Raw genomic sequence first — 18303 nt, 5'->3', positions numbered from 1 at the left:
CTCCCGAGACCCCCCACCTTAATTGCCCACCAGGACCCCGCCCCTACCCAACTTGCCCTGCTCCCTGTCCCTCTGACTGCCTCGACCCCATCCACCACCACAACAGACCCCCGGAACTCCCAAGCCTACCCAACGCCCCCCACCCCATCCCCTGACCGCCCTCCCCAGAACCTCCGCCCCCTATCCAGCCCCGGCCCAACCCCCTTACCATGCTGCTCAGGGCAAGCGTGTACGGATGTCGCGTGGCCCGCTGGAGCTCACAGCCCCACCCCCCGTACCAGGCCGCTCAAAGCGGCAGGAGCTGCAGAGCTGCCCAGGAGTGGTCCAGAGCGCTGGCGCCAGCGGCACAGGACACGGAGGCTCTGTGAGGGGGGGAAGCCATGGGAGGGACTGGGGGAGCCTCCCTAGCCGGGAGCTCAGGGAGCCGTAACAATTTTTAACAAGCGGTTCTAAAACTGTTTCAAAATTTAACAACCGGTTCGCACAAACTGACTCCAGCTCACCACTGGAAATAGTGTGGAGCCACCTGGAGTAGTACTGGACAAAATTTCTTTTGTTAATGACTGGATTTAATTGTCCAATGAATTTTCAGGAGAAATTACATGGACAGCTGTCAAATTAGAAGATATGCAAGATAACTGAGGCAGCCAGCCAGTACAGCAACCGCTGGAAGCTCATTCATCAGCTATAATAAGAAAGGAACATAGGAGGCAACTTGTATCTCCATAGCTGTTCTGCAGGGGCTGTTTGTAATGCCCCTGCAGGAGCTGTAACTTTATGCTGTATAAGTTCCCTCTTGGCCATGTGCTTGGAGCCTGGGCCAAAGAAGGGGAATCAATTAGGATAGGTATCATTTTCTCATCTCTTGGTGATAGTTTCAGGTAGCTTAGCAATTCTTGACAATTTTTCCTGATAAAAATATACATTCTAAAGGTGATGTAATATACTCTTATTTCCACAGCTCTCCACTCAATGCTAAATAACGGAAAATGGAGTAAAGCTGGAGCAAAATGATTTTGCTCCAACACAACTATGCTGAAGCTCACTGGAGGCAGAGGGATGGATTCTTCAATTTGTGATTTAGGGCTCTTCAATCCACTATCCCTCACACCCAGTTAATCTGGGGATAAAAACAGTAGCAGACTGTTAAACAGATTATTAAAGCTTTGTCACAAACCTTGCCACCAGGAGCAGAACAGGAACTGTACTGTGACTCTCAGTCACACAGTGGTCCCTCCTTACTTCAGGGAAAATCCACACACCAGCCACAGGCCTGGCACAGGTTACTTCCCCAGAGGGCTGAGTGGTGGTGTGTGGGGAGATGGGCGGGGGACACAGTGGAATGGTTTTGCTAACTCTTCGACCATGGCCTCCCTTCCTCCACACATATGCGTAGGAGGGGGAATAACAGTCACACAGTAGCTGATCTCCCAATGCACTGCTCCTCACAATATATTAAGGGGGCATATTATATCCCTTTACTTCCCTATGTGGGCATGCCTCAGGGGTCACAATCTGACTCTATGATAAGACCAACTAAATAATTGTGTCTGTGGGTAGAATCATAGAATATCAGGGTCGGAAGGAACCTCAGGAGGTCATCTAGTCCAACCCCCAGCTTAAAGCAGGGCCAATCCCCAACTAAATCATCCCAGCCAGGGCTTTGTCAAGCCAGACCTTAAAAACCTCTAAGGAAGGAGATTCCACCACCTCCCTAGGTAACCCATTCCAGTGCTTCGCCACCCTCCTAGTGAAACAGTGTTTCCTAATATCCAACCTAAACCTCCCTCACTGCAACTTGAGACCATTACTCCTTGTTCTGTCATCTGCTACCACTGAGAACAATCTAGATCCATCCTCTCTGGAATCCCTTTCAGGTTGTTGAAAGCAGCTATCAAATCCCCCCTCATTCTTCTCTTCTGCAGACTAAATAATCCCAGTTCCCTCAGCCTCTCCTCATAAATCATGTGCTCCAGCCCCCTAATCATTTTTGTTGCCCTCTGCTGGACTCTTTCCTATTTTTCCACATCCTTCCCCATCCTGTGGGGCCCAAAACTAGACACAGTACTCCAGAGGAGGCCCCACCAATGCATAAAAGCTCCTAACTTGGTTTGTGGGCTATTGTGAAGGATATTTTTTGGAGTCAGACATCTGAATTTTCATAATTTTTACAAGGATTTACCACATAAATTATTTTTGTGTGTTTTGTTACAATCTAGATAACTCTTTATGAATTAAACATGTAAAATGCTTTCAATAGGAATAGTGAAGATAATCCAGGATATAAACTTTGCTTCACCATGAAAACACTAAGCAATCTTTAAAAGATCGATAATTTTTACCTGTAAAAGTAAAGAAGATTTCATTTTGTAGACCTGCTTTCTGCATTTTTACATGATGGCACTCTGACTTGAGTAAAGTAATCTCACAAGAAAGTTCAATGACAAGTTTGCTTAGTATTTGAAGCAACTTCTTCTCAAAAGAAATATTGTAGATACTGTTGCAGGGGGCTGCATGATACCGGGCTGTAAACTCATAGTAAAAGTTAGGATCAGAATAAGCTGCAGGTGAAAGAAAATACAAGATACTGAGAGATGCACATTTAAACATGAAGGTTAAAGTTAAAGAGAACGCATTTTTGTGTAGTTCATAAACAAAATTGATTTACATCCCCACTAAAATTTTAATGAAGGATTCATGTGTCAGAGAACAATGGAAAATACTTTATAATTCATCATTCCTGTTTGTTTCCATAGATAAATATCACCTTTCATTTTGCAAAACATATCCTAACAAGGACAACGCCCCTATACATTTTTGTTTCACTTTCAAGAAATGAAGAGACTATAGTATAAGTGCTTAAAAATATAAAGGAACCTAAGGACAATAGCAGTTTCAGAAGACAATTCAACATGAGGTGCAATTTATCGTCACAGGCACTGCATTCAATAATATATAATTATAATACAGTATTTTGCACCTTTCTAGTGACAACCAAAAAAGCTTCAGGATTGATTCCTGTCCCCCAAAATGAGATATAAGAGAGCTCTAGCAACTGAGTAGTGGCTCAACAACATGTCCCTCTAGATCAGTCTCTGCGGGTCCTGCTGAATAGCTGATACGGCAGAGGGAGGTGAGGAGAGTATCTTCTGCTGCAATCTGTACTGAACTGAAGTTAGCTACCCCTAGCTCCCCACAATCACAGTCTTGCACATGGTGAAGGGGGTCAAGATGACAGTAGGGGTCAGATATTAAATGGATGGATCACAAGGAGACAGAGGAATAATGCAAGCTAAAGAAAAAGAAGCAGGGAGGTGTCAGAGCAATAGAGAATGAAGGAAGGGAGAAGGGTAAAATTAGGGATACGAAGAGTACATGACAAGGGAAAAGAGAATGTGGAGACAGTAGAGAAATCAGGTAGCCGAGTTAAAATACAATGCCATACAGACTACATGATGGTGTATTGCTACCCATTTAAAGATAACTCACTAGACCGTTCACTGCTTGTTTATAATGCAGTATCCCATATTCATTCTGAAATTTTTTAAGCCATACCATCATGTATTTTAATACATTTATGTATAAATTATTCCTGTACATTGGGAGACCACATCTGCTTCTGTGCCCAGGTCCCATATATTCTGGAAGCCCTGTACATTTCGCTTTCTAATATTTAGATTGGAGCCTTGTTGTGGGGAACAAGCAAGCTGTAACAAGACTGGAAGATAACACTGGAAAACATGCTGGAAACAATAAATTTTTCACGAAAATTTTGATCATGAAAAAATAAAATTGAAAAGAAGTTCCCCCTTTTCAGCTATGTTCAGCAAGTTGACAAACTACTAAAACAATCAGACTTCTTTTTTAAGGTTGGAGATAGTGGGCCAAATTCAGGTGAATTTAAAATCAGGAATTAATTTGGCTTATTCTGTTCTACTCAATGTTTCTCAGCTAACACTCACTTCAACCTAGCTCCAATTGAAGTCAACAGCAGTTTTGCTATTGGCTTCAGTTGGAGTAGAATCACGCCCTAAGAGAAGAAAAGAGTAATGAAGAAATGTAATTTTATCTGTAATACTTGTATTTCAGTAGAATCATGGGGCATTCTGCTATATTATGCAACAAAATTTACTCTGAATAGTGAAGCAGAATGGCACGTTCAAAAAATGCTAACACTTTATATTTCATTACACAATATTCACTCAGAAGAGCAGAACTTACTTGACAACAATGTAAAAACAAAACTGAATCAGAGCTTTACATTGGTGTAAAGTGTGTCCTAGTGACTCTCCTGGAGTCCCAGGAATAGGAGGTAAAAAAGACATTAAAATAAATCTCCAAAGGAATAATTCAGCATGAAATGAAGTTACTTTGGCATAGTTTTTAAGAATTTTCACCCACCCAGTTTTTCAATCTTCTATTTTCCAATTATGTTCCATGTCTCTTTTTAAAAGCAGAGAGCCATGCTTAACAATTTCTCAATCAAAAGACCAGAAAATTTCCTTTACGGCACTGAAAATGACATTCCATGAATTCTCTGGTTAGTGACAATTAACAGCAAATTATTGAGAGATGTACAGAATTCTGCAACTCTACTCGAATTAAATTAAGCAGGCTTATCAGAATTTCAAAACATCAACATACATTTTAAAAGTGAAAGAAAAAACATTTTTGTACTGTAAATTAACTGTTTTGATCTCTTACCATAAATAACATATTTGAGCAAATAGTTTTTTTCAGCCTGCTCTGCAGTTGGTTTAAAAACGAGGGAACAAGTGTAAATTCCACTCATGTCGTATTTGAAGTGTCTGAATATTAGGGTTCCTGTTGGTGTTATTTTCACACTGCTATTTTCTAGTAAATAAATAAATAAAATAGTACAGTGAGTTTAGCCTTACTTTTCATTATAACATGGGAAAATACAAAAGGAGGAATCTGAATGGCTATGGTTCTAACCATGCACAGAATGGTACTTATAGCCTTAATACAAGAAGGAAGCTCACCAGTAACTGTAGTTCTTTGGCTGTATTAACACTGCATATTCACCATTATACATAGGTGCCCCAGTACTGCTGAGCTTTTGGAATTTCGCACAAAGTAGTGCTCACTGGGCTGCACAAGCACCCTCACACAACACCAAATGTTCAGTTATTAAAGCATGTTATGATCCTAATCATCTCAGTTCCTTTTAGTAAACTATAATGTCTCATGATAGAGAACTCCCAGAAGAGGGGAATGTGCGCAGATAGTCTGAATAGTTACAGGCAATACAGTAAGAAAATATATACATTTATTCTACAGTTACTGGTAAGTAATCTTTCTGACAATTACCCCTGCATATTACTAGTTGTGGAAGTTTAACAATTATCAGAACTCCAAAATAGGTAGGCTAAAATATTATAGTTAAACAAAGGACCACAAGACAAAGCTTCCCAAAATAAGTATCACGTAGAGATGCTAAATTGCAAGAGCAGTGCTGTGTAAATGTGTGTACAAGACTGAAGGTAGCAGTCATACAGATTTCTAGGATGGAAACATTACAAAGGCATGAGGCAGTAGAGTGGGCTCTTAAGATATTCAGATACTGACAGCCAGACTAAATGACAACAGGTATCAAGGCAGACTCTGAATCACTTTGATAAAAGCTGCGTGGGAATGGCTTTGTGTCGGCATTACCAAGGGCATAAAATGTTTAGTGGACTTCCCAAATATCTTAGTCCTGTCAAGATGAAACATCTGTGCTATGGAACTTAGAATTTTCTAGTGAGAGTGAAGCTTTGGGAAAAATATAGAGAAATTAATGGCCTGAATCAGGTGAATTTCATGCATCACTATTCATATACATTTGGCATGAGGACATTGGACAACTTTGTCGTTATGTGTTATACACGTTATACAGTGAACGGAAGATCAACTATTAAAGCTTGCGGTTCACCCAATCTTAACAGGTGTGACTGATTTTAAAAACTGCTTTCTTTAGTGACAAGTGAAATAAAGAATATAATAAAAAATTAGAGAGTGAGTTCTTTAACTTCAAGATGCCAGGTTGAGATTCCATATCAACACAGGTTCACAAATTGATGAGCATACCTTCACCTGTCCTTTAAGGAATCTTATGATGGTGGGTCACTGAGGACAGGAGGTATCAATTGGAAGGTTATATGCTGAGACAGCAGAAAGCTGCACCTTGGTAGAAAACAAGCAGAGGCTTAAGGAATATGGGCCACATGCTCAGCCCTCCACTCAGCTGCTCTGTGTTGTCCAGGCAGTGCAAGACAGCCAGACCAGTGCCTGAATCAAGCACTGAATCAAGTGTTACTAATTTGTAAAGATAACGTCTCCGGAATGATTGGGGTTTACTGCATGGGAAGGTCTGGAAGAGCTTTCAAAATTGGCACCAATGGGCAAATCTATTTTGGCTCCTTTGAATGTCAAAATCCTACACCACTGAAAGAGGATCCAAGTGGGTGGAGCTACTAGCTAGAAATGCAAATCAAATCCTTAAAAAAAAAGTATGTTCAAAAGCTATTTTGTTCAGCTGCACTAAATTCTACAGAACAGATGGACAAGAACCTTTTTGCTGTGCGATGCAGGCTCTTTTACTGGTTCCAAATGACTATATTTTAATTTCAATAAGTCTACCCTTGTGTAAAAGGATAAAACAGGCAGATCAAAACTATGCTGGATATGTAGAAAACTTCAGTTACATTCCTTTCCAGGCTAAACAATATCAGTCTTTTCAATTGCTCACAATAGTTAAGCCCTGCCATATTACTAATATTTTGACACTTTTCAGTTTGCGCTGAATTCTTTTTTACTTAAGGCAACCAAAACTGAAGATAGATTGTCATTTGGAGTACTAGCAGATTGTAATCTATATCATATCATATTTGTTTGGGACCAGATTCAGTTTCGCCTTTCTGTCTGTGCACAAGGCAAGGAATCTTCTACCACTTTACATGTGCTATGAAGGATCAGCTGCAGTTGCAGCACTTGTGCTTCAGAGTGCTTAAGGATTGTTTCTTCTCTACACCCCAGGGAGGAGCAAGGAGAGCCATGCACGGACACGCCCACACTCATCCCTGGCGCAGGACCAAATCAGAGAGAAGAGCAAGCTAGATCCCATAAATAATGACAGCTCCATGTCAATGTTCCCTCTAATTTTTTACATCCATGTGCAGAATTAATTTTGTTATGTGTACCAATATGGAGGTGATGTGTGGCAGGGTGGGGCTGAAGGGTTCAGAGTGTGGGAGGGGGCTCTGGCACAGCTGGACCAGAGTGTTGGAGTGCAGGAGGAGGAAGGCTCTGGCTGGCAGTGCAGGCTGCCCCGGGCCTGCAGTAGGGAGAGAGGACACCCGCCAGCCCTCTCTCGATGCAGCAGCGCTGGGGCCAGGGGCCATGTGCCTCTCGCCCAGCCGGGGCCAGGGGAGAGGCACCTCTCCCTGCCTGCACAGCCCTTGATAGCCTGTTGCGCAGCCGCACAGCTTAGAGGGAACTTAGCTCCACGTTAATACTATGAGACTCAGTCACTCCAAAAGTACTCCTGAGGGCATTCTTTCCCCCAAAATTAAAAATTCTGCAAGTTTTATTTGTTAATAAATAAATGCAGAGGCTCCAGCATGGCAGTGGGGCGGATAGGCCACTGGCTGCACAAAAGTGGGAGATCACCCTGCAGCCTCCCCACCATTCACCCCAGGCACACAGATTCAGTGGTGAGGCTGCACCCGACCCTGACAAAGCACAAGGCCTGGGCCTGCCCCAGAAACATCCTGGGGCCCTGGCCCTCTGCGCCAGGCACACCAGATGTGGGGCAGGCAGGATTTAAGTGTGGAGGGGCTCAGTGTGGGGTGAAAAGTTTCTGTGTGGGACAATCTGGGTGCAGGCCGCTCAGTACGGGGTATAGGTGTGGGGGGATCTGGATGCACAGAGGCTCGTTGGGGGGGTTCGAAGTTCAGGGGCAATAGGACTCTGCAGGGGCTTCTAGGCAAAAGTGGTTGGGGCTCACCGGAGGGGTCTGGGAGTGGGGGGCTCTCACAAGGGAAGTCTGCGTGCTGGGGGAGCGGGGCTTGGTGGGGTAGGAGTCTAGGTACAGCTAATTGAGGTCAGTGGCATGGGGGTCTGGATGTGGGGGGCTCACCATGGTGCAGGGGGTATCGCTCATCAGGGTGGGAGTTTGAGTGCAGGGAGATCAGTGGAGGTTCATCTGGTTACAGGGGGCTTCAGCTGTAAGGGCTGAGGTTCAATGGGGTGAGGTTTGGGTATGGAGGGCTAAGGGGGGTTTGGATGTACGGGGTGAGGCTTGGCAGGGGTGTCTGGGTATGGGAGCTCTGGATGCATGGGGGTTGGGTGGATGGGGGAGCAGCTCCCTGTACAGTGACCCCTCACCTTACAGCTGAGGAGTAATGGGGGCAGGAAACAGGGGAGGATACTGAGCTTCCTGTAGCTGGGGGAGGTTTCTGGGGGTGGGTCTGACAGAGCCCCAGCTACTCCTTGCAGGAGAAGAGAAAGTCCCATCCTCTCCTGCCTCTCACCCAGCTGGGACTAGCAGCTGATCCTGGCTCAGGGTTGGAGCCACTGGCTGGGGTGGCCCCAGCCCCGCGGTGATTTACCTCTCCACTGACTGCTCCAGGTGCCTGAAACAATGTACCTGCACAGTTAGGGAGTGGTGCGTGACTGCTCTTGCAGCTTCCCTTTCTTACAGGGAAGCAAAGTCATTTTTCCACAAGGAAGCAAAGAAATTTGCCAGGGTCATGCATTCTGCACCCATTCAGTGGCACAGAATTCTCCCAGGAGTACAAAACAGATGACGAGACACAGCTATGTCTCCGTAGTCAATGAGCAGAGTTTACACTTAATGCCTTCAGGATACATAGTAGTGGCCACTTCTCCCTATCTTCTGGGGAACTCCAAGAGGTATTGTACCTCCTTCAACAATACTTCCCAGAGCCTGACTGGGCTCAATATGTGCAAGTTCCCTAAAGGCATAACTGAAACCTATTAACCAAAAAGAATTACAATGGGTGCAAATCAGCATGAGTTCTGTAGACTTCTCATATCTCCCCTCGTCATTTTATTTAATCTTTCTTTACAACTCAGTTCCACCAGATAATCATAATTTTGATTTCTCTTTTCTGAACTCCTTCCATCCAGGGCACATAAATGTCAATGATTTTTTTTAAATTTAAAAGAAAATCAGATTTTGTAATCTACATTAAACACATTTTCTTGTTTAAAAATAAAACTATTTAAAATTGTTCACATCTGAATATGTTATCAACAGGGTGGATAAAAATCAATGATTAAAAAAAATTAAAAATAGAATTTTTTTATTTAAATCGGATTTTTTTGATAAAATGCTTTTTGAGGGAAAAAACCTATCTAAAGATATATTATAGCTCAAAGATATCTCATCATGGAATAGGGATTATAAATTTGAATTCTATAGTATGAGAATATATTCATGTAATGTTTAAGAAACGTTTTGTAAATGAGTTCCAACAGTTCACGGATTAGGGACCCAATCTTATGGGGTTCCACAGGCTTCTGTATAGATTATTTAGGTTAATCTTTCTATCTACCCCCTGGGAAACAGTGCTCAGTCTAGAAGAGACCATCAGCGGTGCTTAGTCTTGCAGTTCTCAAACAGTGGATTTGTGTCTCCAGAGGTAACAGGCTTGTTAACAGCAAAAATGTTATATGAGAGAGAGAATAGACGTGAGAAATAACAGACCTCAACTCTATTGTCCCTCTGCAAATTTGTGTACCCGGAGTCCATCCCTTACCTCTCTCTAAAAGTGCAAAGTTTCAAAAAGTTCAATTAATAGAAGATTGTTGGGGGTGGAATAGATCTGGACAAGGAGAAGAAGTTTGGAGATAAATGTGAGAAGCGAGAGACATATGCTTGTTTTGTCAAAATATTATAATGTTTCCTGTTGAAGAAAAAAAATCCAGAATACTTAACGTTGTTGTTTTAGCTAAATAAAACAATTTAAAATATCTGTTTGTCTGGTGATGTTCTCCTAATACAGCATGGCAAGAAAATCCTCCAAATACTAATGATTAACCTGTTGAATTGGAGATAGTTAACGTCCCAATGACGTCATAAATATCTGTTTCAATTACCTTTGGTAAATGAAATAACCAAACAATCATTCATTTTCTGATATAGCTGTAAAACTAATCTGAAGTTTTCAAAATAAGTCACTGTTTAAAAATGTAGAACGTGCACCTTCTAAAAATGAAACCTACATCTATCTCGGAGTTCTGAAGAATATGTATTAAGGTTATAACAACCAACAAGAATGCACTTTTATGTAAAAAACCATGATTAAATCAAGTCTTCCTGAGTAGTGATTTAAATCATGATTTGATTTAAATCAAATCCTCCCTGGTTGTCAATCTGCATTACATAAATATTCAAGTAGCACATTTGTCCCAAAGTTTTAAATAAACTTAAACCACTGAACTGGGGGGAAGTCACTGGCCTGGCACCTAGAGCCAGAATTGGCTGAAGTGCTAAACCAGCTTTTGACAGCAGTAACCTCTTCTGCAGGTGCAGATCATTTTTTCCCCCATGTCAACTAGTTCAGTTCAATGACTAGATTATTCAGAGTTGAGAAAACAATTGAGAATTAAAAATGCAGGAAAGCTTGTTTACCTCTTCCAGTACAGGAATAAAAGCAAGCTGTGAAAAGATGAGATTTACTAATTCTAAAATCTTGAAGGAATGGTAACAAGAAACAATCAGTTCAATTTACTAACTACACATAATACTTCCTTTGTTCAATAAATCAATCAGTTTTAAATGTAAAACTTGTTTTGGACAAGCTTTCTTCTTATGTCCATCTCATTTATGCTAGTTTTATTTAATTAATTATAAAATGCTGTTTCTGTGAATTTTGTCCTCAGATCTTGGTCAATAAAAAGACATGACAGAGCAACTTTCCGAAGGATAGGTTGTGCCAGTACGTCCAGTGTTCAATTTCCACATCAAGATTGGCTGTCTGGGAGAGATGGCTACCAAGGTAAAGGAAATGCTCAACATTTTCCAGAGGTTCACCACCTATGACAATTTGTGGGAGAAGGGGGACAATTTGTGCTGGCTAGGCTGGTGAAGCATCTTAGTCTTCCCAATGTTGAAGGAAAGTCCCAGACTATAATAGGCACCTGAGAAAAGATCTAGGGTGGATTGCAAGTCAGCCTCTGTGTGTGCAAGGAGAGCATGAAGGTCAGTAACAATCCTGGTGACCTTAGTTTTTAAAGTGAAGACACCACAGGTTGAAGAGCTAGCCGCTCATGTGACAATCCCAATTCTAGAAGAAAGGCAGTCATGAATAAGAATCAAGATCACGACAAGACAGCTGGAAAAAAGGGTTGGGGCAATAAAGCAGCCCTGCTTGACATCAGTACGGATGGTGAATGGTCTGTCGCCAACCCATCACAGGGGACGGTGGCGATCATCCCATCATGAAGTAGCCTGAGAATGCGACTGAACTTCAATGGACAACTGAACCTAGAGAGCACCTTCCTTAACGCTTCATGATTGATGGAATCAAAGACCTTCGTTAGGTCAATACATGCCATAAGCAATGGCTGGACATCTTTGCTACACTTCTCTTGGATCTATCCTGCAACAAAAAAAATTCACACTGGTGGTGCCCAAAGACAGTCTGAAACCACACTGGGATTCAAGAAGGATGTCTTCTGCAAAACGGAGGAGATGGTTCAAAAGGATCTGAGCAAGGATCTTCCTGGAGACAAGGGCAATATTTCAGTAATTCCCACACACTGACTTGTCCCCTTTCTTAAAAATGGGCACAATATTGGCACTCTTTAGGTCAGGCAGAATTTCCTCATTAACCCAAATTCTAACAAGAAGTTGATTACGTTTTTGCATAAAACTTTGAAGACCACCTCCAGGATACCATCTGAGCCTGGCGCCTTTTTTCTAATGAGTGATGGCACGTCAAACTTCCTCGGAAGATGGTGGGTCAACAAGAGGGTCTATTACTGGATGCTGAGGAATGGACTCGAAGGTGGCAGCTGAGACTTCAGATTCGCAGTTCAATAGAATCTCAAAATGCTTCTTCCAACGTTGCTTGGGGACTATACTGGGTGGAGAAGGGTGGAGCTGTCCTGGAATCGCAGAGCGGTTGTGCCGTTTGAACTTGGCCTGTAGATGGCTTTTGTTGCTTGAAAAAAAGATTCTCAAGTCATGTTGATCAGAGCAGCTCTGGATCTCCATGGCCTTTGCTTGCCACCACTGATTCTTGATGTCACGCAGTCTCCTTTGAACTACAGCTTTAAAACTGGTAAGTTTCTCGTTTTTGCTGGTTAGGGGATTCATTTTTCCAAGTGCAAAGTGTGCTTCTCTTCTGATGAAAAAATACTAGGATTTCCTCATTCTCATTAAATGAATCCTGATGGCAGTGAGTGGAGTATCCACATCAATTCAGCACATGCCTTGTGAATAATGGTCTTGAACTCCTCCCAACATGGTTGGATGTCACTGATGTTGTCAGGAGGGCCAGAGAGCCTCCCCGCCGAGGCGCTGCTGAAGAGTCTCGCAACTAGCATGATTCTGAAATACTCTGATGTTAAATTTCTTCTGCATTCGTCTACAGCAGTGGTTCTCAACCAGGGGTCCAAGGTCCACTGGGGGTGCCACGAGCAGGTTTCAGGGGTCCACCAAAATAAACCAGAGCGCCAAGCATTAGACTTGCTGGGGCCCAGGACAAAAAAGCCGAAACCTGAGCCCCACCTAGGGCTGAAAGCCAAAAACAGAGCAACTTAGCTTCACGAGGCCCCTTTTGGTGTGGGGCCCTGGGCAATTGCCATGCTGGCTATCCCCTAACGCCAACCCTGACTTTTAATCTACTGGATATGCAGAAAAACAGTTGTGGCACTAAATTTTTTTAGATGTTGGCTGGGCCTCAGAAAGAAAAAGGTTAAGAACCCCGGGTTTACAGTGTTGTTGTGCAAGCTGCATGTTCATGATTGATCTGACCAAGTAATCATCTGTACCTCTTATAGCTTGTGTAATATGGACATCAGTACAATCACAGGCTCTGACGATGATGTAGTCAAGAAGATGCTAGTGTTCAGAACATGGGTGTTTCCAAGTGATCTTATATTTGTCCCTCTGTCTAAAGATGGTATTGTGATAAGCAAATCATGCTCCACACATCAGCTGAGCAGAAGAATGCTGTTAGAGTTAACTTTCCCCACTCCTTCTTTCCCAATGCTGCCTCTCCAGAGCTTGGGGTGTCACCCAACTCTTCCACTGAAGTCACCCATGAGGATAAGCTTGTCTTCCTTGGCTGTGGCAATGAGGATAGCATCAAGAGCATACTAGAACTGCTCCTTGTTGTCTTCATTATTATCAAGTATGGGAGCACACATACTGATACCCATGGTATACTGGTTGTTACTCAGCTTGACGAAGAATCAGAAGATGTTTGTTAATACCCAGAGGGAGTTCTAAAAACTGGCTAGCAATCCTGTTCTTGGTGGCAAAACCAACCCCAAGAATTTCAGATGGCTTTCCTTTCCGTAAAGAAGTTATAGCCACTTCCATCTTCTTTCAGTTGGCCTTCATCTGCCTGACGTGTCTCATTTAGGGCAGCATTACTGATGACATATCTTGCAAGTTCTCTAGCTATTATGACAATTCCTTTAGGACAGTCACTGTTTGGGGAATCCATGAGAGTGCGAACATTCTAAGCAGCAAACTTTATTACTTTGTGTGTTCTGACCGTAGATAGAGCGATTACGTTGGTCATGGCCATCCAGACAGGGGAGGGGTGGGAGTCTGAGACAGCTTATGTTCAGGGCACCTTTTCTAGGCCCTTCCCCATTCAGGATGAGCAGAGGGGATCCTGAAAAGGACTGCTCAGTCGTGGCTGCAGCTGCCGAATTGCGCTTATGTCTCACAAGCCCGAGCGCAAGATGACCAACATGCAGCCACCGCCCGTGTGTAGAATGATCCCAGAGATCGCTGTCCTCACCACCACTCATCCATCAGCACAGACTTTGTTAGTAGGAGATGTTAACACCCTTGGCAAAGGCCTACGTGTGAAATCTTAATATGGGGAAGCTGGTGTGTAGGCAGCAATCTCACAAAACTTGAGAGGAAGGAGCACTGAACCCAGTGGCAGGGAAGTCCGAGACAACCAGAGGTCTCCTTCCTCCTGCAGCCCTCATCCTTCGTCACAACCACAGAGAAATAACAAGTCCTCAAATAAATCTGTTCTACTTATGGGGTCTTGAGAAGTTTGGACCCCACTTCATCTGGAATCTCACCTCAGAGCTGTTCGCCAAGGGTGGCCCTACCAGGAGTACAAGACTCAGGACAACATACTTCTGAGGGTCATTGAGAAACACAAGCCACTCCACCACAACAAGGTATGCGTTCAAGGAGAGGAGCTTATATTCTAAGAACCTACAGAATAGGACTATGTCATATGAAATACACCCAGGGCTTACAACATGATGTAATAAAGGCCATATACTATAGCAACTGATTCTGTTTGAAGTACTATCGTTTTGTTATACAGGTGTATCACTTCATATAAAGTAATATTGAAAAACTGGAGAAGATAACTGAAGATTATGGCAGTGATTCTATCAACTCCTTCATTCAATTAGCACAAGCGCACCTCCTGTTACAGTTTCACAGATTTACAATTGGAAGATACTGCTAGATCCTCAAGATGCAGCAATGGTCAATTGTGCATTTTCCCCATCCGTACTTTACTCTTGGGGGAATTCCACACCACTACACGTGCACAGAATTCATGTCCCCCCCAGATTTCTTTTGCTTCCCTGTTAGAAAGTCATTTTTCTGCGGGGAAGCAAGGGAAGCTCCAAAAGCAGTCGCGCACCACTCCCTAGCTGCACAGGTACATCATTTCAGGCAGCCAGCAGAGAGGTAAATCACTTCAGGGCTTGTGACGCCCCAGCCAGTGGTTCCTACCCCTGAGCTGTGATCAGCTGCTAGTCCCAGCTGGGCTGGAGGCAGAAGAGGACGGGACTTCCTCTTCCTTCCAAGGAGTGGCTGGGGCTGTGTCAGACACACGCCCAGAAACCTCCCCCAACTGCAGGAAGCTCAGCATCCTTCCCTGCTTCCTGCCCCCATCGCTCCTCAGCTGTGGGGGGAGGGGCAGCTGTGGGGGGAGCTGCTCCCCTATCCACCCAACTACTGTGCATACAGACCTCCCATACCCACACACCTCTGCCAAGCCTGCCCCAGTACATCCAGAATTCCTCTAGCCCTCCATACCTGAACCCTAACTCACTGAAACTCAACCCCTGCATCTGGAGCCCCCCTGCACCCAGACCACTGATCTCCCTGCACTCAACCCCCACCCTGATGCCCCACCCCCTGCACCACCCTGAGTCATCACATCCAGACCCCCATGACTGCACATAGATGCCCACTCCACCAAGCCCCACACCCTCCTCAGCACCCAGATCCTCACCCTGAGACTCTGGAACCCAGACCCGTCCGCTGAACCCCAACCACCATCACCTGAAAGCCCCTACAGAGTCCCATTGCCCCAGCACCTGAAACCCCCCCGCAACAAGCCTCCGTGCATCCAGATCCCCCACACTTAAGACTCCCCACTAAGCTGCCTGCACCCAGATTGTCCCACACAGAATCCTCTCACCCCACACTTGGATCCCCCCACATTGTACCCTTCCAAACTTGGATCCTGCCTAGTTGAGGCTGCCTGCCCCACACCTGGTGCACCTGGTGCAGAGGGGCAGGGTGTTTCCAAGGCAGGCCTTGTGCTGTGTCAGGGTTGTGTGTAGCCTCACCATTGAGTCTGTGTCCAAAGGGTGGGGGTGCTGCAGGGTGATCTCCCACCTTCGTGCAGCCAGTGGTCTGTGCTTCCTACTGCTATGCTGGAGTCTCTGCATTTATTTATTGACAAATAAAACCTTAAAATTCTGCAGAATACTGTACACAGAATATTAATTTTTGGTGCAGAATTTTTAATGTTTTGGCACAGAATGCCCTCAGAAGTAGTATCTGATGTGATAATGTGGCGTGTTGTTGCTTGATGCCTCCATATCATAGTGATTGACAAGCTAAAATAAATAGACAGGCAGGCAATGATGTACATAGTTTAGTTTTAAGACAAAAAGTGTGGGGCAAGACCTATCTTTTTGGGGAACTCCAAGTAGGAGAACAATAAGAGTGGCCAGGTAAGACTTTTTCTGTCTCTCCTCACCCAGAAAAAGGGTAAATTATGACTTTTACTCTTGAACATGAAATTCCACAAACCACAGCAATGAGTGATATTCCCAGGCCCCCAGGAGGCTCTCCTGCAGGACTCTGGGGTGGGTGGAGAAACTGTCCCTTGATGATATCCACTTTCCCCCTCCTCTAACACTGAGTCTATGTCAGGATGCAGAAAAGAGGGGGGATTTTCCTGCTTGAAGAGGGGTCTGGTACATCTGCAACAGATCGCCTGACAACAGAAGAGGTGTGGGGGAGAAGCAGAGCCTACTGCAGGATTCCTAAATATCTTTATCAAAAGAGGACACAGTGGCTCTCAGATTAAATCTGGTGTTGCAAGCTCCATATTGGATTCAGTTGACCAGGATGAGACCAAGTTCCTTAAGACAGTTATGCAAGTCATTAAGCCATTTTGGTGAGCAGTCCTTTACAGCGGAGAAATCTCTGTATCAATGGTGCTAGACTGAGTCAACAATAGAAGTCTGAGGTGGTGCTTCCCAATCCTTGCGAGTTTAGTTGGAGAAGATGAAGCACATCAATTACATCTGGGCTGTGACCCTCTTCTAGGCACCAGAGACTCTGAATATAGGCATCTGTAACAGACAACACAGCTTTGCATGAACCACAAGGCTTTTGAAGCTGGTTTTCTTTCATGATTGAATCATCAAAATGTGAAATTGATGGATCCAAGAAAGAGGGGGGAAAATCAACCTAACAGAACTGATATTGAAAGGGGAAGCAGCCCGAGTCAGCTGTGCTCTGAAGACACCCACAACAACACGACCAGCAGAAAAGAAAAGTGGGGATTTTCTGTTTTTAAGGAAAAAAAGGCTGGTGAACAAGCTAGTGAATTATATACTAAGACTATCATGAAAAGGAGCAAAGAAAGGAGAAAACCAACAAGGGAAGGCAATTGCACCCTAGGCAATTTATTCCAGTGCTTAACTACCCTGACAGTTAGGAAGTTTTTCCTAATGTCCAATTTAAACCTTCCTTGCTGCAATTTAAGACATTAAGACATACCGAGTGTGCTCTGAACTCTTGTACCCTAGATAGTCAGAAAGATGTGTGGTTGTGCCCACTTCCCACTTTACAACCTCAGAATCCTGTGCAAGGGAAAACAGTTGCTGGGTGAGTGGCCCTAACAGATACTGTTTTGCCGAAGGTCTTGCACTGAAAAGAACCCATACCCAGGAATGGAAATCAATTTGGACACCACCAAAACAGGTAAGGCTGGGTTACACAGAGCAGCAGTAGAGTTCTAAGTTGAAAATGACAAAATGACGTAAGAGCAATTAGGTAGCCTGGCTCCTTTATGTTGCTCTTGACTCCTTTTAGCCTCTTTGCATCTTGGTTGGTAGGGACAGAACGCTGTCTTTTAGGATTTCTACTGCAGTTTATAGAAAGAAAAAAAAGATGCACTGCAAATCCAGAATAAGATTTAAGATTAGCAATCTATGGTCTGAGACAGACTGTTGTGCTGGAAACTAGAATATCTAGTGACATTTGAAAGGGGTTTTATTTGTTTGTTTCTTGAACCTTGAAATTTAGGGAGGAAAAAAACTGTAATTAGTAAAACATTTATGGAAATTTTGGGGCTCTGTTAGAAGAATTTCAGAGGAAAAAGGAAGGTCAGATCAAACCTGCAGATCCATTATAGTAATGGTCATAGCCATACACATTAGGACTTAGTTGGCATACTGCCATTTCAACTTCCTTTAAAACTCCATCCTTTTACCTCAATGAAACGCATGATGAAATATTGCAGTCAACGGTCACTGAAATTCCCTATGACAGGTTTTAGAGTAACAGCTGTGTCAGTCTGTATTCGCAAAAAGAAAAGGAGTACTTGTGGCACCTTAGAGACTAACCAATTTATTTGAGCATAAGCTTTCGTGAGCTACAGCTCACTTCATCGGATGCATACTGTGGAAAGTACAAAAGATCTTTTTATACACACAAACCATGAAAAAATGGGTGTTTACCACTACAAAAGGTTTTCTCTCCCCCCACCTCACTCTCCTGCTGGTAATAGCTTATCTAAAGTGATCACTCTC

General features: G+C 43.7%; 1 protein-coding gene across 3 annotated transcripts in view; it reads right to left on the bottom strand.

Annotated features, from left to right (window-relative positions):
- ZPBP (zona pellucida binding protein) overlaps positions 1-18303 on the bottom strand; it is a 72395-nt gene that overhangs the window by 26315 nt on the left and 27777 nt on the right. For all 3 annotated transcript variants that reach the window (XM_075124786.1, XM_075124787.1, XM_075124785.1), the window contains exons 4-5: positions 4705-4854; positions 2343-2561 (exon numbers count right to left, since the gene is read on the bottom strand). In XM_075124786.1, coding sequence (XP_074980887.1) covers positions 2343-2561; positions 4705-4854 — 369 coding nt within the window. The remainder of the gene's footprint in view (positions 1-2342; positions 2562-4704; positions 4855-18303) is intronic.

Source organism: Caretta caretta, chromosome 2 (genome assembly GCF_965140235.1).
Source record: "Caretta caretta isolate rCarCar2 chromosome 2, rCarCar1.hap1, whole genome shotgun sequence".
Lineage (NCBI taxonomy): Eukaryota > Metazoa > Chordata > Testudines > Cheloniidae > Caretta > Caretta caretta.
Note: the sequence above shows the minus strand (reverse complement) of the source record. Positions and strands in the feature narration are given on the sequence as shown.